At 37.8% G+C, this 23,680-nt stretch overlaps 1 protein-coding gene across 1 annotated transcript in view; it reads left to right on the forward strand.

The window, feature by feature from the left end:
- Positions 1-22,741, forward strand: part of SELENOI (selenoprotein I) — a 45,518-nt gene extending 22,777 nt beyond the window's left edge. The window contains exons 5-10 of the mRNA XM_065928727.1: positions 3,465-3,727; positions 4,632-4,740; positions 10,701-10,749; positions 12,762-12,942; positions 14,137-14,319; positions 16,316-22,741. Of these exons, the coding sequence (XP_065784799.1) occupies positions 3,465-3,727; positions 4,632-4,740; positions 10,701-10,749; positions 12,762-12,942; positions 14,137-14,319; positions 16,316-16,414 (884 nt within the window). The 3' untranslated portion in view covers positions 16,415-22,741. The remainder of the gene's footprint in view (positions 1-3,464; positions 3,728-4,631; positions 4,741-10,700; positions 10,750-12,761; positions 12,943-14,136; positions 14,320-16,315) is intronic.
- The last annotated feature ends 939 nt before the right edge of the window (positions 22,742-23,680 follow it).

A 23,680-nucleotide genomic window follows, 5' to 3' on the forward strand; every position in this document is an offset into this window, starting at 1 on the left:
GACTGCTCAGGAGGAATAGGGACAAGGAGAGGGTGACCTGAAGGCTCTGACTTTTCATAGCATGTTGCAAGAGTCTTTTGACATACTGTGTTCTCTACCTGTTTTAGGTTGCCACAATTCTGGCAAAAATCCTGACCTAACATGAACTGTTGGTTGCAAAGCTTGCCTTGAACTAACAGTTTATAATCTTCATTTATTTTACCAGTGTGGCTGTTCTTATGTTTTGCTGCAGAAATATTAATGTGTTGGGTCACAGGGCACTGCTCCAGATTTTGTTTGTGTGTTTTTCATGATACATGGGATGTGAGCTGAATTGCCTTTCTTATGAAAACACATTATGAGACATATCTAGACCCCAGATGTATGGAGCCAGAATGGGTTCAATGAGAAGACATAGAAAACCTAATCATTACATAGTTCATGAATTCAGTACTTGTGGTAACTGCACAGAAATGGCACTGAGAATAGGAAATTAAGGCAGCAAATAATGAGAAAAAATTTTTAGGAAATATTTTAGCTACTCGGGGGCAAACAAGCTCCCAATCCTATATAACCGAGAGATCAGTGTGCAGGCAGGAGTTTGAGATTCATGCTTTCATATAGTCCCTCAATAATATTTTTAAAGGCCTTCTTTGCCACAGTCTGAGCTAGTCGTTGGGGATAATACTGTGGTGAGCTAGATAAACAAAGTAATGATAAGGAATTTTAAATTCCTTGACTCTGAATATTTGCAATTAGTCTAATTCTTTACTTCTTTTAATTTTGAGTATTTATTTATTTATTTGGCTGCGGCATGTAAACTTGGGTCTTAGCTGCAGCATGCAGGATCTTTGATCTTTGTCGAGGCCTGCAGAAACTTAGTTGCGGCATGTGGGATCTAGTTCCTAGGAATGAACCTGGGCTGCCTGTGTTGGGAGTGTGGAGTCTTAGCCACTGGACCATTTAATTAACAAAACTGTTTCTTTGGAGGAAGAATTTTTATAATTCAGTCTCTGTCCTTCCTTTTTGGCTAGGTTGTATATTCTCTCTCCCTCTTCCTCTCTTTATCCCTTTCTCTTCCTCTACTGTTCCTTCCCCTGCACCCCCAGGCTTCTCTGTTTCTGCCTCTGAATGAAGGTGTTCCAACGTGCTTTCTCTTTCTCCTTGGTTATTCCCTGGTAATCCTGATCGTTAACACTATTGAGTTGACTCACATGTTAGTATCTAGCCTTTATTTACCTTCTAAGTTGTTAGTAAATTACCCTTAAGTTGAGTTGCTTGACATTACTGTGTAGATATCCTGTCAGCACTTCAATTTCAGCATATAAAATTGTACTCAGCATCTTTTCTATCAGTCTTGCTCCTTCTTCAGACGTTCTTCTTTCTGGTAACACTACCACTTTCTTAGTTACCCAGATCTTCTTGTCCTTCTGACTCACCTCTTTTTTACTGCATTGTCATTTTTATTTTCTTAATATCTTGCTCGCCTCCAGGTTTTCATTCCCACCACATTCCCTCTCAACACATCCTGTCCTTCACACTGATGTCAGGTCTGTCTTCCTGAAACACTGCCTGGCTTTCACTCTTCTTACTCTACTCAGATAATTTTAGTAGCTCCTCAGACTCCCTGATACTTTAAAATGGGCTCAAATCTCCCTTCTAGCCTCTTGATACTGCCCTCTTCATGTATAGTTTCTTGTTGAATTAAACCACTTGGCGTTATCTACACACACATGTGCTTTTCCATCTTAGTGTTTTTGCTGATAATACTCCCTCCTCTTGAAATGACACACTTCTTTATCTCTTATCTACTGAAATCCAACTCATTCTTTATGTCCCCATTCAGATTTCATCTTGTCTGGAAAGCCAGTTTAGTTTATCCTAGCCTGAAGAGAACTTGTCACTTTTCTGTACTCTTCTGTGGCTTGTGATTCATCATATCAGCATATCTGTCATGTTTTGTCTCCTTTCTCAATTTTAAACTCTTTGAGAGTACAAACTTAGTTTATTCTAAGATTTTTATAATCTTCACAGCATCAAGAATAGTATTTTGTTGTTTAGTCACTAAGTCATGTCCGACTTTTTTGCAACTCCATGAACTGTATCCCACAGGCTCCTCTGTCCATGGGATTTTTCCAGGTAAGAATACTGGAGTGGGTAGCTGTTTCCTACTCCAGGGGATCTTCCTGATCCAGGGACCAAACCTGTGTCTTCTGCATTGACAGGTGGATTCTTTACCGCTGAGCCAACATACTATAAGAATACTACATTGTGGAAATTCCCTGGGGGTCCAGTGTTTAGGACTCCTCACTTTCACTACCGAGGGCTGAAGTTCGATTCTTGGTTGGGGAACTAAAACCCCACAAGTTGCGCAGTGCAGCGCCGCCCCCCTCATAGTGTGTTGTACAGTTTCAGTAAATTTAATTCTTATAATTACTCAACACCATGTGCAAAGCCTTTTCTTTTTTTTTTTCCCCCATTTATTTTTATTAGTTGGAGGCTGATTACTTTGCAGTATTGTAGTGGTTTTTGCCATACATTGACATGAATCAGCCACGGATTTACATGTGTTTCCCCATCCCGATCCCCCCCCTTCCCCCCCCCGCCCCCTGCCTCCCTCCCCACCCCATCCCTCTGGGTCTTCCCAGTGCACCAGCCCTGAGCACTTGTCTCATGCATCCAACCTGGGCTGGTGATCTGTTTCACCCTTGATAACATACGTGTTTCGATGCTGTTCTCTCAAAACATCCCACCCTCGCCTTCTCCCACAGAGTCCAAAAGTCTGTTCTGTACATCTGTGTGTCTTTTTCTGTTTTGCATATAGGGTTATCGTTACCATCTTTCTAAATTCCATATGTATGCGTTAGTATACTGTATTGGTCTTTATCTTTCTGGCTTACTTCACTCTGTATAATGGGCTCCAGTTTCATCCATCTCATTAGAACTGACAAAGCCTTTTCTGAAAACACTTAAAATTATGGAAGTGGTCCACCTATAAAGATGTGACTGATATGTAACAGGATGAAATAGGTGTTATGTCTGAAGTACTGAGTGTTTTTGGATCCTAGAGCAAGGAGTATAAATTATAATAAACAACTATTGAGTATTTTCTGGAGGGTTAAGAATTTGTGGGTAGTGGAACAACTCAGTTACTAGGCAGATTTGGAGGAATTCAGAGTTCAATGCTTAGAGTTCAGAGTAGAATGCTGCTTCAGATGGAAAATAGACACCATTCAGTGTGACTTAACATTTTGGTTTTTGGATTAAACTTGGAGAGATTACAGATTTTATTTCTGAAATCTTTGCGTTGTAGGAATTAAAGGTTGGATTTTTATAATTCTGTCTGATGTTTATACTTTAGTTAATTAACATTTCTATGATATGCCGATATGTTTTGTTGCATTTCTCTTCATTTTATTAAAGACAACTTTCTCCATTCTGGTGCAGACGTTGACCTTTCCCTGTGCAATGTGTTTCGATTGCAGATGGTGTGGACGGAAAGCAAGCCCGTAGAACCAATTCCAGCACCCCGCTTGGGGAGCTTTTTGACCATGGCCTGGATAGTTGGTCATGTGTTTACTTTGTTGTCACCGTGTATTCCATTTTTGGACGAGGATCATCTGGTGTCAGTGTTTTTGTTCTTTATCTCCTGCTATGGGTAGTTTTGTTTTCTTTCATCCTATCTCACTGGGAAAAGTATAACACAGGGATTCTTTTCCTGCCATGGGGATATGACATTAGCCAGGTGGTAAGTATGTGTTCTTAAATTTTCAACATTGCCATAAATTTTTGGGAGAGTTTGTCATTCCTTCTTTATTGACCTTATGCTTTTTTGGTTAGAGCTGATGGATGCTTTAAATTTTTTCCCCTTTTTATTTTATATATTTTTTAAACTTATTTATGGAAAATTTCAAATATGTACAAAAGTATATGTATATGAAACCCTTGTGCACCTGTTACTTAGCTTCAGTAGTTAACACATGACCAGTCTCGTTTCATATATATTCTTCCTTACCTTACCACCTCCCAATTATTTTAAAGGAAAATCTTGACATGTGATAAATAGGCTACTGTATATCTGTAAGTAGTAAGAGTTCTTTTTAAAAAATAAAACACAGTGCCATTATTACACTGAAAAATGAACAGTTTCTTAACAAACCTTCATTTAAACTGTTGATTTTATGAAGAAAGTTATGCACATATAATTGTTGGCTTTTTGTCTTCATGGCCAGCTTTTCAGTGAGTAAGGAGTTTTCTCTTACTACCAAGGCTTGCTATTAACTCTCCCTGCCTTAGAATCCCAGCTTTTTGTGTCGCCATTTTGCTCTCTGCATCTGAGGCTCCAGTAAAGAATCAGGAGTTGGAGTGTGTTTGAAGAGGGTGATTGGATGGGCAGATTGGATCATCCTGTGGGTAACCCAGTTTATGAGGTGCCTTAGCAGGCTCCTTGCTTGCATTGTCTAGAAGTTAGTTATTAAAGAAAAAACAACCAACTTCAAAGGCAAGAAGACTTGCCACAGTATTAAATTTAAGCATATGTTTTGCTGTTACTAAAACTGTTTCCTAGACTTATGCTGCATAAAGCATTGTTGATTGCCTGATCTTCCTAGCTGTTAATACTCTGTATGCTTTTGTCTGCATTTTCCTTCCAGACTATTTCTTTTGTCTACATAGTGACTGCGGTTGTGGGAGTTGAGGCCTGGTATGAACCTTTCCTGTTTAATTTCTTATATAGAGACCTATTCACTGCAATGATCATTGGTAAGAAGCTCCATGTTGAAGCCTGTTTTAACATCACTTTGTTATCAAAACCAGTGTTTGGTTGTAACAAGCAACAATACCCTTTCCCCTACAGCAAGTAGAACAACCCAACAACCTATAGGGTTTCAACCAAACCATTAAGGAAAATAAGGATTCTTTGTGTTGCTTTTGTTCAGCACCAAGCTGCATTTAATCAGAAGGAAATACCAAAATATATCACACAAACCTTGTAAAATAACTCTTCAAATTAATTTAGATCATATTGGAGGACCTACGTTTAGATGGACATTCAGTATTGATTTCTACTGCTTATCTCGAAATCAAAGATTATTAGTTTGAGGAAATAGAATGACAAAGCACAGTGTTTATAATACATCCACTCCAAAAATTTAGCTTCTTTTCCTCTCAAACAGTCTCTTTCTTAAGCCTCTGAGTGCTCAGTAAAGGTTTTGATCATGGTAATGCTTCCTTTTTGATTTTAGACAGAGTGGATATCTACAGGATGATTGAGTCAGGGAGAAAATTTTTATGGAAAGAGGCAAAGAGGAAGAGGAATCTGGGTTGTTATTTGGGGCACCAGGAGTGGCACTGAGAACTTTGCAGAGTTAAAACAACAAAAACACTTACTGGCTGTTCCTCTGTTCTCTTATCTAAACCCGCCCCCCCCCCCCCCCTCCCAGTGAACCTTGGTTGCAGAGTGGGGATTGAAACCTTAGAGAAAGCCAAGAAGATGGTGCATTAGGCACTGGCTTTCAGAAAAGGCGTAGTTTAGGGATTTTCTGTCGCTCTGGACTGCAGATATTTTAGGAACCCTGCTGTAATCTACCAAATGTCATTTTTGGGTGGCTGTATAACTGTGATTTCTTTACCTTGAAACGGCTAGCTATTTTTCATCTGCTACCATGAGTGAATCTTATGATTTATGCAGCTTGTCCTATGGCAGATTTGCTGCATTTTACATTTAAATGTTAATTTAGAGATAAAATGGTATCTTTGATATGTAAGTTTTGGAATGTTAAATAGATACTTTAATAGGCTACAATTCTCTTTGTATATACATTTTTGCAACTGTCCTTATTAGGTAATGGTACTACTTACTGTATCACTAGAAGGCACATAGTATCTTAATTGTCTCTCTTTTTGTGGTATCAATAGTGACCAGAGGGTTGAGGTTTTGTACTTCTGTTCCAAAGTTCTGCCTCAGCTCTTCAGCTAATGGTACTAACAGATACTGATGATCATTGCTTAGGAATCCATTCTTTCAGTGGATAGGTGGGGGAATAAAGTTTGTTTTTCGATAAACTACCTCATAAATTCATACTAATAAATTCAAATCAAATTTGATAATACAGATTTCTTACTTAACTTTGTTGATTTTATATTTATTTTTCTTTTAAACTCTGACAAAAGTCTTTGCTTTCAGTGACACAAAAAATTCATTTGCTTTATTCCATAAAACAGTTATAGTCTCAGAATATAGTACCCAAATCAGCAACGATATCATTACCGAAAATCATTGAAGATTTTGATCGTTTTGCAATTCCGTTTGTCCTCATGGTTTATTCCAATGGAGATGCCCAGTTGGGTTATTATAGTCTAAAGTTCCAATTCTGTGATTATGCCACCAACTGTGGATATGTACATTTAAGTTCGTTTCATTTTACTTTTTATTTTTAGGGATTACTTTTTCCTTTCACATAATTACAAAGTCAGATCTATATATAAAGCAAGGTATATTCAAAGAAGTCTAGTCTGTGTCATATTCTTAGTTTTTAATTTTTTACTTAATCTTTTGTTTTTTTTTTGTTATTATAAGTAAGTGTGCGTGTGTGGTTTTATCACCCTCTTTCATGGTAAATGGTAGCCTACTATACATATTTTACTACCTGTGCTCTTGTTTTCCCTTCACATAATAGTGTATCTTAGAGATCACTGCATAGTGATGTATAGCCATCTTCCTCAGTTGTTCTTACAAATGCCTGGTACTTCGTTGTGTGATTATGCAATCGTTTATTCAAACAGCCTTATACTGATGGACATTTGGGTTATTTCCAGTTTTTTGCTGATACACAAATTGCTGAAGTAAATCATCTTATCCATGTAAATGTCTTTTTCATATTTTTGCCAGGGTATATTGGAAGGGATCTCTAGAAGTAGACTTGTTAGTAAAGGACAGAGGTATGCAATTTCATCAAATGCTCTATTCCCTTCCATATGGGTTGTCTGATATTGAATTCCCACCAGCCATAAATAAAAGTACCTGTTTATTTATTTTTCCAAATGTAGTATGTTGTCACACTTTTGGATTTTTGCCAGTTTGGGATAATAAATGATATATCTGTATAGTTTTAATTTGCATTTCCCTTATTATGGATGAACTTTCCTAGTGTTGGAGAGTCTTTTTATCTTTTTCTAGTCAGTTTTTGCTATAGGATTGTTAATGACCTCCTTTATTTTTAGAAGCACTTTATTAAGTATAGTAATCTTTTGTTTTGATATAAATGACATTTTCCCTCTTACTTGTTGTTATATCTTTTTTTACTTAAAGCATTTTTGTCTTGGTGTTTTTCATTGAATTTTTTGTTTAATAAATAAGCCTGGAACCAAGGAACCATTGATGAGGAACCAGAATATTTGCTGTGGTCATGCTATCCTTGGTGTTCATCTCATTCTACTCAATCTTTTTTTTATGAATTCTAACTTTTCGATAGCCATTGCTTCCTATATTATGAAGTCTAGACCTTCCTATGTAATAAGAAAAGCAGGTCTGCATGTGTGTGGGTTCTATCATTCTCATATATAGAGTTTACTAGGTAAGTATTTAACAATTAAATACTCTTTACAGAAAGTAGATCAAGTACAAACAATACAACTTAGAGTTGTTCAGTCGTCCGGTTGTGTTTCTTTGCAACCACATGGACTGCAGCACGCCGGGCCTCTCTGTCCCTTACCATCTCCCAAAGTTCTTGTCCATTGCATCGGTGATGCCATCCAGCCATGCCATCCTCTGATACCCTCTTCTCCTTCTGTCCTTAATCTTTCCCAGCATTAGGGACTTTTCCAACAAGTTGGCTCTTCTCATCAGATGACCAAAATACTGGAGCTTCAGCTTCAGCATCAGTCCTTCCAATGAGTATTCAGGGTTGATTTCCCTTAAGATTGACTTGTTTGATTTCTTTGCTCTCTAAGGGACTTTCAGGAGGCTTCTCCAGCACCACAGTTCGAAGGCATCAATTCTTTGGCATTCTGCCTTCTTTACAGTCCAGCTCTCAGAACTGTACATGACCGCTGGGAAGACCATAGCCTTGACTATGTGGACCTTTGTCGGCAGAGTGATGTCTCTGCTTTTCAACACACGGTCTGGATTTGTCATTGCTTTCCTTCCAGGAAGCAGTCGTCTTCTGATTTCATGGCTGCAGTCACCAGCAGCAGTGATTTTAGAGCCCAAGAAGAGGAAATCTGTCACTATTTCTACCTTTTCCACTTCTATTTGCCATGCAGTAATGGGGCTAGATGCCATGATCTTTGTTTTTTTAATATTTAGTTTTAAGCCAGCTCTTTCACTCTCCTCCTTCACCCTCATCAAAAGGCTCTTTAGTTCCTCTTTGCTTTCTGCCATTAGAGTGGTGTCATCTGCATATATGAGATTGTTGATGTTTCTCCCATCTGTCTTGATTCCAGCTTGATTCCAACAAATGTTGGCAATATGATCTCTGGTTCCTCTTCCTTTTCTAAAGCCAGGTTGGACATCTAGAAGTTCTTGGTTCACATAATGCTATTTACTATTTAGAGAAGAAACAGTAAATACAGTGTTTTTCTTTGGCAACCTATATAGAGCTCAGGCTTTCTACATGCTTACTGTGCTTAAAATTTTATCTTAGTTAAGTACTTGAAAGCTGCAAGTGATTCTGGGTGAATACATTTAGCCTTGCTCCTACCAGTGCTCCCCAGCTTAACTTGAAATAAGCTACTAAAAGTTTCTGAGGACATTGAAGACATCTTGTCTTCTCCTTCCATTCCCTCTAAGATTTTCTAACCTGGGAACATTGTTCCAGTTGGGCTTGGAAGTAGCAGAGTAATTCCTCTTTTGAGATGAGATTTCTGATTGGTGAATTATAGTTTTTTTCATGTGTTTTTAGCAAGTTGTGTTAGGAGTTGTTTGAAGGAATGTTCTTTTCTCTGCTCCTTAATGTCATAGCTGCATTGACAACACACCTCCCCACCCCTAAGCGAAGTTTAGTCACCAGGAGTCCAGAATGGGCTAATACGTTGAGTGACAAGGAAATATCCAAATGAAATGTGCAAAAGTTGCCACATGTATTGGTTTGGAGTTTGAAACAGAAAAAGATTAGGACTTTACATCGCTACAGATCACAGAATCAGAGAATTTAAGATTCAGGGGTCCCTAGAAAACCACTTAGCCCATCCTCATGGTACAGTTGTGGTCTCTGAAGCTCAGAGAGATTGTCTGATTTGCCCAAAAGTATTAAGATTTTTGGGGTCAGCTGCAGGGAGCTTATGGTTAAAGCTGTAAGAGAAGATTCTCTGAGGGAGAGTAGATGCACCTTCAGTCAATCAGTTAGGAATATGCAGGAGGTAGATTGCCATTAAAGGACACCGTTGAATGATTGGATGACTGACAGGAACATTGGGTAAATGGGATCACCAAGACCAAGAGAGGAAAGAATTGCAGTTAGTGGGTAGTCAGCAGAGTCATCTTACTTAGAAGTCAGGAATGAAGAAAGGATACTGAGAGTCTCTTGGACTGCAAGGAGATCAAACCAGTCAATCCTAAAGGAAATCAGTCCTGAAAATTCATTGGAAAGACTGATGCTAAAGCTGAAGAAGCTCCAATACTTTGGCCACCTGATGCGAAGAACTGACTCATTGGAAAAGACCCTGATGGTGGGAAAGATTAAGGTCAAGAGGAGAAGAGGGGGGCAACAGAGGATGAGATGGTTGGATGGCATCACTGACTTGATGGACATGAGTTTGAGCAAGCTCCAGCAATTGGTGATGGACAGGGAAACCTGGCATGCAGCAGCCCATGGGGTCGCAAAGAGTCAGACATGACTGAGCGACTGAACTGAACTGAGTAGGAGAGATTGATAAATTTCAAGAATGCAGTTTCTGCAGAGAGGAGGCAGAATTATGTTGAGTGCTGAGGAGTTGCGGAGAAGGCAATGGCACCCCACTCCAGTACTCTTGCCTGGAAAATCCTGTGGACGGAGGAACCTGGTGGGCTGCCGTCTATGGGGTCGCACAGAGTTGGACACGGCTGAAGCGACTTAGCAGCAGCAGCAGCTGAGGAGTTGAAGACAAGTTAAGTTTGCTGGGTGGTAGGAGATAGCAGAGTAAGATAGTAGATAGTGCGAACAGCAGGAACAATGGTAATGTTTCTTGGGAAGGCTGCCTTTCTTTTTAGCTTTGAGGAGAAAGAATTAGTGTATAGAGTAGGGGGAGAAATTAAGAACGCTAGGGAGGTAAAAAGAAGTGTAAAGGAAGCAGCAGGATCTGTTAATATTAATGGTTCCCTCTTCCAATAAATAACTTACACGGTGCAATTTATTATAAATCAGGTACTGTTCCAGGAATCTTTGCATGTAATAACTCATTTACTTCTCAAAACCCTGTGGGATTGTTACTACTATTATCTATATTTTATAAAAGAGGAAACTGAGGCACTGAAAAATGAATTTGCCTGAAGTCCCATAGCCAGTTGGTGGCACAACTGAGATTCAACCCACTTTGGCTCTGTGAGTCTCTGCTATGAATCATCAAACTGTACTGCCACTCTTCTAGTTGTAAATATTGTTCAAAAATGTATTTAATTTCATTACAGAAGTAAATCTGAACTTGAAAATTGTTGCATCTAAAAATACTACATATTTTGTATGTATTTATTATAAAAATCTCTCTTGAATATTAATTCATGATAATTTAAATGTTCTTTCCTTCAGGTTGTGCACTGTGCGTGACTCTCCCAATGAGTTTGTTAAATTTTTTCAGGTAAGTATTTTATTTTTTAATTGGAGAAGAAATATGAAAATCTTTAGTAATTGTTATTTAGGTGAATTTTAGGATCTTTCTTTTGAAATCTGGGCATTTTGAAAAGGTTATGAAGCTGTATTTTGAATCTAGAATGAGATGAGGATCATCTGCCTGTAGTGGCTTGTGTAGTCAATTCAGCCTTAGCTCAGAGCTAGTTTTTTGATACAGTTTCGGGCTTATCAGTCTAATTTGTCATTTTTTTGTGTGAGTGAATTGGGAGGGAGTATGTTCCTATTGGAATATTCATAGGTTTACATTCTTTTTATGAATTGATTGTAAGTTTTAGTAAATTGATTATAGCTAAGTTTAGTTAGCATGATCATAAAATAGAATTTCTGAACTTGTATAGTTGAAGACCAAACCCTGGAGCTATGCTGACTCTTCTTAAAGAGCACCATATCAAAATTCCTGAAGAGTGGGGCATGCCTGAGGAGTCGGGTAGGGGTTGGGAGGGGACTTGGCCTGGTGGAGTTCCATCTCTCTGACCTATGCACGTTTCCACTTGGGCTCAGCACACTCAGTTTCGTTCTGTGACCTGAATGTATTTTGTTCTTTCCTTCCTCATTACTTTTGCTCCCACTCTTTCCTCCACTCCCTGTTTCCTCTGCTTGGAACATTTTCTTGTACTTCCCAGTTCCTTTTTCAGTGCTCAGATTTGTCTTGCACAATCCTGTCTCTCTGAGTCTTCCCTCTTTATGACCACTGGCAGTCATTCATAGAAGTCATAAAATGTAACGCTCTAAAACGCTTAGAGATAATTTGAGATAATTCTTCTAAAGCTGAGGTCCTGATTGGGCAGTGTCTTGCCCAAGGTTATGTAATTAGTGGCAGAACTGGGATGAGGATCATCTGGGCTGGGATGGGGTCAACTGGATGGGCTCAGTTCAGATGAGCAGACTTGTATGAGCGTGCTACCATCTGTGTGCCCAGAGCCACTAAGATATGCAGTGTCTGGTCTTGGTTCAGAGTCTTTTCACTGTTAAGTTATGTATCATAGCAGCCCTGTGAGGTACCCTTCTAGTATGGTTTTGTGTTCATTTTAGTTTTTCCTATTAGAATTTAATCTTATAGGATCCAGACCAGATAATAAAACTTTTCCAGGCAGATAAATGAGACTAGGGAATCAGAAGACTTCCATTCTAGTCCTGGCCCTGCCACTTGGTACCAAATTATATAAATTTAAATTCTCACTTAATCTGCCTCTAAAATGGGATTGAGTGAAAGTTGCTCAGTCGTATCTGACTCTGCAACCCCATGGACTATACAGTCCACGGAATTCTCCAGATCAGAATACCGGAGTGGATAGCCTTTCCCTTCTCCAGGGAAATCTTCCTAACCCAGGAATTGAACCCAGGTCTCCTGTATTGCAGGCAGATCCTTTACCAGCTGAGCCACAAGGGAAGCCCGAGAATACTGGAGTAGGTAGCCTGTCCCTTCTCCAGTGGATTGGCCCAACCCAGGAATTGAACTGGGGTCTCCTGCATTGCCGGTGGATTCTTCCCCAGCTGAGCTGTGAGGGAAGCCCTAAAATGGATTAACCTGCCTCTAAAATGGGATTAACCTGGTGACTCAGATGGTAAAGACTCCGCCCACAATGCAGGAGACCCTGGGTCAGTCCCTGGGTTGGGAAGATCCTCTGGAGAAGGAAATGGCAACCCACTCCAGTATTGTCTGGAGAATTCCATAGACTAGAGGAGCCTGGAAGGCTATATAGTCCATGGGGTTGCAAAAGAGTCAGAAAGGACTGAGCAACTAACACTTTCACTTATGTAAATTTAACTTCTTACATCCTCACTTAACCTGCCTCTAAAATGGGATTAATAATGTTGGTTCTACTTATGCCGTGGGGTTACTGTGAATAAATATAAGAGAGTAAGTGTGTGAGTACTTTGAAAACTATAAAGATACAAGTACAGTGTTGAGTTTTATATGTAATAATGTTCTTGTATTACTTGATTTTTTTTTTCCAGAAGCTATAAAAATAACACGTTGAAATACAATTCAGTCTATGAAGCTGTGGTTCCCTTCTTTTCTCCATGTTTGCTATTCATTTTGTCTACAGCATGGATCCTCCTGTCACCTTCAGATATTTTAGAGTTACACCCTAGAGTGTTCTACTTAATGGTTGGAACAGCCTTTGCCAACAGCACAGTAAGATTTTTCTTTTAAAAATTGTAACACATATAAGAAATATTAGAATTTGATAGTTTGAGAAATCTTATATAGTATTAGAATAAGCAGATTTTAAAGATCTTACAGTCAGAAATTTGGAAGAATAATAACTACAAAGACAGAAACATGCAGAAAGTTATTTTATTTTAATTTTGTTTGACACTAATAGGATTTGGAAACTGCGGTAGTATTTTGGAACCATGGCATCATTTAAATTTTTTGATTTGTTTGCCTGCTGAAGAATTCATGGAATAATTCCTTTAGACTCTAAATATTATTAATAGTGTGGTTGAAATGGCAGCAGATCTAATGATTAATTTAGGGAGCTTGGAAGGGGGTTTTGACAGAGAAAAAAACACACATATACCCCACATTTTTTAATCAACTGGTTTTTAAATTAAGAGCATAGAATAAAAACTTTGTAATAAATACTACATATGTTAAAAAAAAAATCCCTTTCTCTGCTATAGCCCAGCAAGAGTGCAGACAGGGAGGAATGATCAGGAGGGGTTGAGAAGAGACCCTATAGTCCTGACTGCCAGGAAGCCTGTGCTCTAGCTCAGGCTAGGTCGTTAATAAGTTTTTATTTTTCAACTTAGCCCCCAAGTTTATGTTTCTATGTCTGTACCCTGTGTTTACTATCTTAGGTCATACTGATTTCATCTAAAGATCTAAAAACATTAACATATTGTACAAAAAGTATCTCTGAAGGAATAAAACTATATTTGAGTAAGGTGTTGAAGTAAAGAGAGCCAAAGAGGTTTTGAGGTGTTTTCTGTGATGGTATGACTGAATTGGAGGTAGCATCTCCTCATCACCTTGAAGAAATTGAGTTGTGTGGTGCTGTGGGAGGCTGTTCTGAAAAAATTATTTTCATATATATCATAGAATCTTAAAATTGGGAAAAATTTATTTTATCCAAACTGTTATCGAGTAGGAGAATGCCTTCTATGGCATCCTTACTAAATTATCTTCCAGTCTGAGGGTCCGTAGGTTTGGAAGCTGGGGTAGAGGTCCAGTTGAACTCCTGAGCATTTGAGAATTATGGAACTTGATAATAATGTAATGTTTTAATACATATCTTGGCTCAACTATTTGAATGCTTTTTAAATGTTAGAGTGACTAGAACTTTGATTAAATTATTATTCTCTCTTTCTTTTAAATAACTTCAAGTGTCAGCTGATTGTTTGTCAAATGAGCAGTACCCGGTGCCCAACTTTGAATTGGTTGCTGCTTCCTCTTTTTGTGATTGTCATGGTGGTGAATGTAGGAGTAACCCCTTATGTTGAGAGAATTCTCCTGTTTACGTTAACGGCTGCTTTCACTTTGGCCCACATCCACTATGGAGTACAAGTGGTGAGTAAGCTAGGGCAGAATTGGTTCATTTGATTCTTAAATAGTGGAATGCAGGTGAGAGAAAATTTCAGAAGAAGCTTGCTTATTAGAGTAAGTGGAATAATTTTGGGATATTCTCTAAATTTTGGATAATATCCAGGTGTATGATTCCAGATATTGTAGTATTTTAAACTACAAATAATTTAAAAGCTAGATAATTATTGTGAGGAATTAGTTCTTATTTTTAAATGAGAAGAAATGTAAACCATTTCCTCAGTAATAGAATTGTAAGCTCTTTCAAGCTTTTATTTACTTATTTTTTGGCAATTTTAATTATATCAGACAAAGTAATCCCATTTGTTGATTATCTATTTCTAAACTTGCTTCTTTAGCTTCAGGCACATTTTCATGAGGGAAAATATAGAAGAAAGTAGATTTAAGAAATCTTCTGCAAACCTTAATATTCTCTTCTAAAATAAGAAACTGCTTTCAGGACAAATGGACCAAGATCCATATAATAACATGAAAGTCAGAACCATGCAGTTTATTTCCTCTTTCCTTACACTTTAGCATTCTTTTGTAATTATTTTACGTATCTTCGCATGGTCTTATATTTATGATTTTTAATTGCTGTACAGTATTCCGTCAAGGAAATTACTTAATGTCAGTGTGCTTAACCATGACCCAGTTATTTTAATCATTTAGATTCTTTGAAGATTTTCACTATTATAAATAAAGTTGGAGTGAACAACCTGTAATAGTATTTTTTCCTTCATTTGCTTTGTTTTTTGAGGATAATTTCATAGCAGTCGGGTCATGTGGAAGGGTATTCATATTTTTATGGCTTAAAAAATACTTCTATTTGATATGTTTGTTTTGAAAAGAACCTTGTTGTGAATCAGTTTGAGAAACAAAACGCCAAAGAGGACATCTGTCATGCTTGATAACAATTTTTTATACCTTGTGTGTGTTCCTGCCCTTAGTGTTTCTCCCCAAAGTAGCCTATATTTGTTGAAACAAAGTAGATGAAAAAAAACCATGATAAGTCTATGAATTGTGACACGAAGACATAGTCATTTAGGTTTTTGTTTGTGCAAATTTAGTGTTACATGCTTTATATCAACATTTTTAGGCTTTTATTCTGTTATTCATCAGTCATATGCATGAAGTAGAATACAGTTGCCAGTGTCTTTCATAATTGTTTTAACTATGATCCTTCAGAAGTATATCTTTAGAAAACACGCACTCCATATACACACGCCAAACCAAACCAAAATATGTTTATCTTTAAATTACAAAGGCAGTACATTTTTGTTGTTAAAAGTCTGGAAAATATAAGCACACGCTCACTGAAAAAAATTCCAGGAACATCTTTTTTTGACTGTCTTTCCACTCTCTTAATACTTCTACAACTTCTGACTCAAAGGTAAAACTTGCTGAACCACACAAAAACATTAATTACTTCTATTGAAATGTAAATATTAAGAATGAGAATGAAACTAAAAAGTATTAAGTAAATAATACTTGCTAGCTGGCACATTACCTTGCTCTTGCCTACCCTCTAGTAGGGATACCCTAACTAACATGGCTTAAACCATCAAAAATGTATACATCTAGCGTTATACTGGTACATGAAGTTAGGAATGATTACCTAGAAGCCTTGTAAGAAGGTGAATGCTGACTCTAACCATATATGTAAATATTTGATCTGCTAGATAGTATAAACCAACTAACCCTATAATTTTTCAGTAGATTTGAATGTAAGACTCTGTGGTCTGGGAGGCTCTGGAAAGACTAGATTTTGAAGTTGGGCAGACCCAGGTATAAGTCCTAACTTTCCCAGGATAGTTCTAGTACTCACTTAGCTAGTTCTACCGCCATCCTAGTCCAGGGAGACCTCTTCATTTCTAATGATTTTTGCCGTGCCAGTAAATTGTTTCCAGAGGGTGAATTCTGTATGCATTTTAAAGAAATTATGTATGTATTTGTCATTGCCTCATGTTCTGGTTTTCTATAGGTAAAGCAGCTGAGCAACCATTTTCACATTTACCCCTTCTCATTGAGAAAACCAAATTCAGATTGACTAGGAGTGGAAGAAAAGAATATTGGCCTGTAATCTACAGAAAGAAGTACTGTAAATAAGATGCTTGTAAATATTCATCCATCACCGTTGAACTAAACTGATCTGCTTAACAGACGGGAACTCAGTGTGTATATGGTACTTGGGACAGCAGGAATGATACATATCTGAACTTGTGGAATGTTGGACCTATTCATTCCCAGCTTACTCTTTTATAAAACCATGTGTTGTTTTGGTTAAACGTAATAGCCCAGCAAAATGTTTCTTGTTGTTTAGGAGTCCATGATGTTTTGGTTCATACAGAGTTAAAGATGCTTGGATTTTATTTTTCAAACCCTCATATTTGTTTAGGAACACTGATAACGTTCAGAGGACCCAATATGTTTTCATATTTGGTACTTAGCAGTAAGTCTTTTGGAGAAGGAAATGGCAACCCACTCCAGTATTCTTGCCTGGAGAATCCCAGGGACAGGGGAGCCTGGTGGGCTGTCGTCTGTGGGGTCGCACAGGGTCAGACACGACTGAAGCGACTTAGCAGCAGTTAGCAGTAGCAGTAAGTCTTTAGCTGTGGAAGCTATCAGTACCCCAAATCTAATGTAGGGAAAAGATAAGAGCAAGTCACTTTCAGCAAGAATGCCAAATGATTAGAGAACAGTATACAGTTGCCAAATACTGGTTTCACTTTCTCATGAAAATGCCTTTTGTCCTCATGTGCTAAGAGAGCTAATATATATATATATATTTAAATTCTCTAGTATTCTGGCTCTCTTTGTTATGGAACAGATCTTAATAAGTGGTTTAATTTTATTTTAAAGAAAAAATATTTTATTGAGACTTAATAGAGAATGGATTGTAATTATGGCTCACTCATTGGCATGGTTCAGTGTTTAAACGTGGCATTTTTTCCCCTCAGCTACAAGTTGCTGAGATTTGGTGCCTATGAACTATGATCATATGAATGCATGTGATAGTCCCATTCTTAGAATAATTACTTGTGAGGAACATAGATTAACTTCCTTATAAGAAAAAAAGTTTCTTAGGGGTTAGGAATCTCATGAACCTCACTATGAAATTACTACTGTGAACGTTGCTACGAAACTAGATTTCTGATTTAATTTGTCCTTCCTATCTCCCTTTATCTCTATCTGTGGCGGAAACAGTGCTGTGTTTTTTATATCATACAAGATAAAGACATCGAGAGAACTTCTCTTTTTCCCAACTTGCTCACTTCTCCACCTTAAGAAAAGTTTTGACATATATGCCTTACTGAGTATTTACACCCTTTAATATGACTTGGAATAATTTTTGAGGTTTACTGACAAACACAAAAATCTCTTTTGACTTTCATATGATTGTTTTATGATCACAGCTTTTCATGAATGTGGATATTCTATTTCTTTCTGATTTTGTCTCCTTAATTTAATTTGGTGGTGGTGAAATTTACTGGCTGATTTTCTTTTATTTTCCACTGAATGAAGTTTGTGCTTGAATGAAGAGTGTATCTTAAACCCTTTTTTTTTGGACGGATTGCACTTGGATAAAATAGGCACCACTGTGTTGATAATGTAATTAAAACCATAATCATTATTTATCTATAAATGTGCCCATCATTAAATTTAATTATAGTGTATTCTTTTATTGGATTTTAGTCTGCCACTTTGTAAAAATAACCATGTAATTATTATTTCAGTTTTTTAAAAATTTGTGAATTGTAATCATGGTTAACAAGTTATTAGAAATGAAGCATCATGGAGCTAACTGTACTTAGTTTTTAAAAAATTGTAAAGTTTGAAGTATATTCTGTGAATTTCTCTGAGACAAAAATGAACACTGAAAATAGTTGGGAAATTAACACAGGAAAATATGGATAGTGATTCCATGTTTATTTAAATTGCCATCATGGAGGTCAGAGAATGAGCTAATTAAGTAAAAGTAACTCTTATCTTTTGTATACCTTGTTCTGTGTCATCTGTAAAATCGAGCTGGATAAAGTGTTAATTTGGGTCAGGAACAAACCTTTGCTTTAAGATTTTAAGCTAATCATTTTATTGTTTTGTTGACTTTGTATACAAAATGAGATTCATCTGTATTATGTAAGAGCTGAAAAATATTTATAAAATGGCAAATTTGGACCGCAAGCTTTCGTCACTTTGTACAGTATAGTTTAAAAAAAAAAAAGCCCTTTATTTCTGTCATAGGGTCATGTCCTGTAATTTTGGGTCTCTTTTACCTCAAAGTGTGTTTCTGCTCTTTTTCTGTTGCATCAGGTTTATTTGAAAATTGTTTTGTGCCTATACTTGATAACATATTTCCCCGTAGTGGTTAAGAATTATGCTGTAGTCAGTTTCATTGGCATCATGAGATGAAAGAAAGATGGATGTCAGGAAGATAAAAGATGAAAAGTGAGTAACCAAAAAAAAAAAAGAAAAGTGAGTAACTGTTTCAGAATACTGTAGACGTGCGAGTCTTTAGTGTACTGTTGACTCCTTTTTTTGGTTTAGTCGGCTGTCTTGAAGTGTATCAGGAAAGCCCCTATTTGTCATGTATGGTATAGCAACTGAAGCAGGACTTTGTTACAAGGAGCTCTGTGAACTGACATCATCACCAATGATCATAACCTTTCCAAAGTATAAAAGGTATTTCAGGCTTATGCATGATTTTTTGGGGTGCATTCACACCCCACCCTTTCTCCTAGCATATGCTGAGCTGCCTTTCGGGGAGCAAATGGCATAATTGGTCGTACATGTATGTTTTCTGTCCATTTCAGAACAGAGTGCCTTAGCCAGGCCAGAGGTTTGCTTTCTGTTTCTTCTGACCAAAGTTACCTAGACCTGTAGGAAGTTTCTTTTCAGGTTATGGTATGAAAAATGTCCTTTCATGCTTGTCAGAGAATTCCCCTGTGTTTGAAGAGGGGCATAGGATAGAAAAATCTAAAAAATCTAAAAAAATCTAAAAAATCTAAAAAATATCTGAGTATATTCATGCTCCCTTTTATGATCCTTTAATAGCATTCATGGTCTTAGTGTAATCTACCTACAGTTTAAAATTGCCACAATTTAACCAACATTTCTCCCTTAATGTGTAACAGATGTAGTTCATGGGTTTTAGTCTTAAGGGTAATAGAGTGAATAACTTCCAAATCAAGAAGTAAAATAGTCTTCCTTGGCATTTTAATAATGTGGTTAAATTACTTTTACTTGCAATTTTAAAAAGAAGATTTGATGCTGATTATGGCCTAGAATATTACAGTACTGTTACCAACATGTTATCTATTTTAATATAGAGCTCTTGGGAAGAGGAGTGCATGTCTAGGGCTGCCCCAATTCTAAATAATTCCTGAAAGAATACTGATCATGACCTGGATCCTGGGCACTGGGGGGAGCATGCAAAGGAGAAAGCAGGCATAGATGGTGTCCACTTGAAGGGGAAGAAGAGATCAGTTCAGTGCGCAATGATGCTACTGCAGTGCACAGTTCAAAACTGTCACAATGTAAATTGTCTTTCCTCCATTAATTTGAAGTTCAGATGTGAATTTAAAAGTTTCCTAAGTGTTAAGTTTTCAGAGAATTAATTTATGTTGTAGTCAGTCCAAAAGCATTTGGAGCTTATCTTGCTTTCCCTGATAGTTCAATTAGTAAAGAATCTGCCTACAATGCAGGAGACCCCAGTTCGATCCCTGGGTTGGGAAGCCCCTGGAAAAGGGAAAGGCTACCCACTCCAATATTCTGGCCTGAAGAATTCCATGGACACAGTCGATGGGGTAACAAAGTCGGACATGACTGAGCGTTTTTCACTTACACTTTTCACTTTGCTTCCCAAAGCAGGCTTTGATTCTGTACTCTATGGAGAATGAAAAAGTAATCTGAAAGTGCTGGAATCAAAGACTACTTCTCCCCTTAATATTTGAACAGGAAACCTGTTTGTAACTCTTCCTCTTCATTCTTCCCCTGGGTTTCCCTTTAACCAGCCACCACGTGGGACAGAGACTCCACTTGCTTTGTCACCCCCTGTGCTGCTGCTGCTGCTAAGTCACATCAGTCGTGTCTGACTCTGTGCGACCCCATAGACGGCAGCCCACCAAGCTCCCGTCCCTGGGATTCTCCAGGCAAGAATACTGGAGTGGGTTGCCATTTCCTTCTCCAGTCGCCCCCTATACCCTGCCACATTCAGATCTCCTTGATGGCCTTAGATCTCTCGCCTAGGCAAGGAGTGGGAACGTGCCAGAGAGAACAAAGTAAATCTGAAGGACTAGATCTTTTGACTTTGGGTCCCCCAATAAGCCAAAAACAGATACAGAAATCTTTGATTGTGCTGATTCCTGTGTTCAGAGTGGCCTTTATCTTGACTTCAGTTCTGGACTTACTGGAGCACGCTATAGGAAATTTGTGAAATCAGATTGGAATTTTCTTTGTTCCATGAGGTGTCCTTGTAAGGCCGTGTGCCCATTCTTGAACACCCTAAGGTAAATAACCTTCAGTGAGCTGCCAGTACCAGAAGTTTCCAGGGAGATTTTTTAGTATGCTGCATTTGAAGCACTTTGACATACACCTTTTAAGTGACAGTTTTAACAGTAAAATGGTGTTAAATTAATCACTGTGAAACTTGAAAGTATGATGGCCTGTACATTTTAGGAAGCTTGAGTAATTTTCAGATTTTCCCTTATTTTGTAACCCAGGTGATTTGTGTGTTTTTCTTTTCATGTTTGTCAGTGGTACAGATACCTATTGGCAGACAGTTGCTTTAGGATATATGGTAAATCATGGTTGTGTAGCTTTTCCAGAGAAAGTGGCAGTGTGTTTACTTTTTCCTTTGTGTGGAGCCATGGGAATTGGACTTATTGGCTAATTCATTTCCATTGTTTCTGTGGTGCACAATAAACAACCTTTTAAAGCTGCATGCTAGTAATGCTTTCCTTTTTAATAAATATGCGAGAGACAGTAATCTAGCTGATTGTTTTTAAGCAGAGACTTGCTTTTTTTTCAGACATATCTTAAATGAACTAATATTTCGGGTAGCATAAGAAGTTTTGGCATTTGCAGCCTTTTTCACAGGTGGCCTGAGTGAGTGGGTTATATTGCATTTGGAGAGAAAGGCCAGATTCCCAGAATTGGAAAATGGCACATGGACTAGTTTTAGAATATTTTAACAAGGACTTGTCTTAGGGAGAGTCCGTTTGGACACAAAAGTATTGTCTGGTCTCCTAGTATTGTCTTACTCTTCATAGAATGATTCTTAGAAAACCAGATTCAATCAGAGCAGTGTTATTTTGAAAGCATATGAATTGGATCATCGTCATGGAGTACCTAATGCTATGTTGTAACCAGAGACACTTTTGGAGACCCATGGGGTGGCTAAATGCTGTGGATGCCTTGTGACTCTTAGGCTAAAGTCTTCTCTTATGCAATTTCTATGGATAATAGAGTTGAAATTGATTTTAGTTTTTATTGAAACACTCACGGAGTAAGTTCTTGACTAGAAACATGTTCAGTACTTAATGTTACTAATCAGATTATAGGAGGGGCCTGTTTTAATTTATGAGGTCCATGAATGCTGCATTATGAATCCGTTTGAATTACTGGTATCATTCTGTATCAGACTTAGTTTAGTAAGTACTAATTAAGACTGCCCACAATATGAACATTTTTGGGTAGGTTATTTTGTTTAAATAACTTATCTCATTAGAGCAGCTATTCAGGAGACAGAGACCCAGCTACAGGTAATCGTTTGCTTTTTCTGGAATGCGCCAAAAAAGCAGAATTCAGTATTAAACTCCAAATTTCAGGGTTTTTTTTTTTTTTTTTTAAGTATTATTTCCTCTCGGTAAAGTGGAAGGCGGTAAATAGTTACTGTGGTGTAAACTCCTTTCCACCTGCATTCTCCCTTTCCCCTCCCATCTAACAGATTAGATTAAATTTGTAGCCAATGGTAGGAAAAGAAATCGACACTTTTCTGAGTAAGGTTTCATGCCCCATGACTAAGAATAGGTGGCGGGAATCATGACCAAATCAATTATTGATTTGTTTAGCCTGGTCCTGTTGCAGGTTGCTTTCTGTAGTATTCTGAAACAGAAGGATGATTTCCATCCTCTCAGGTACCTAGAAACAATACCACTTTAGTAACTGGAATGTGTGCTACAAGTGGAATATGTGAGAGAAGAAGTTGAAGGGAACACAAAGTTATTTTCCCTTTCAAGTAGTTTAATTGAACATGTTTGTAATTGGTCTGCCTAGGACTTGCCCATGTTCGTAGCAAATAACATAGCATTTATTTTATCTGGTTATGTGTGGTGTGTGTATGCCTACATATTTAATATGTACACATATATTCTCTGTGCATATATATGTATGATGTATTCATATGTACGCGCAGTCTACTCTTGATTATCAGCAAGATGATAAGCCCTCACCAGACTCTTTCTTCATGTTGACTTAATCTGCATGTACCCTGTAACTCTGAGAAGCCTGTTCCTTATCTGCATCTCCAGGCTTTCCTACTTGCCGTTCATCTTAGTCCCCAAGAAAGGCCTTGACATATGTCACTTTCCGCTTTCCTTTCACCAGGGATTGTGTGAGTCAGAAAACTTGTGAGAAGATGGTTGTTTCCACCAGAGTTGAGGCTTCCAGGGTTTGAATGATGGTGGGCCCATTCCTGGCCAGAAGGTGGTGCCTGGAGCAGTTGCGCTCTTGGGCTTGATGGGGAAAACTCTGGCTCTTGTGGGAAATGGGATGTCACAACTTGCATAAATTTCTTAGCTGGAATGTTGTGAGGTCTTAGGTAATTTGATGTGCAGACAGGGTGCAGGTGTGCATTTCACCATTCGTTTTGTGTCACCGGTATTCCTGGTCCCCATTGCTCGCCCAGATAATCAAGACCTGACTGTTTCTTGCCACTGGATTCTGGAAGCCTTGCGCTCTCAACTGAATTTATGTTTTATTTCTGCTGCTGTGAAACCCAAAAGTAATGCAGTAGGTTTTAATTTAAAATTGTTTTAACTCTATTATTGATAAATATTTATTGTAATAAAAGTAAAGAGTAAATGGTTTTTAAATCTTTTTAATTATTTTCACATTGTTGTCTTTGTTTTTCCTTGGTAGGTGCAAAAGGACAAGGGAGTTCTGGGGAGAAAAAATGTCCAGTCACTTATCTCAGAGAATCACTGGTTAATTTTGAGCAGAATTTTAAAAGGTTTTGTTTTGTTTGATCAGCCTGCTTATTCCTGGGTGTTCTATAATCCTGTAAATTGTTTCAGAGAGCAAAGTACTAGGAAGGTGGCAGGAATAGCTTTTCATAATATACTGCTAT

This window comes from Muntiacus reevesi, chromosome 3 (genome assembly GCF_963930625.1).
Source record: "Muntiacus reevesi chromosome 3, mMunRee1.1, whole genome shotgun sequence".
Classification (NCBI taxonomy): Eukaryota; Metazoa; Chordata; class Mammalia; order Artiodactyla; family Cervidae; genus Muntiacus; species Muntiacus reevesi.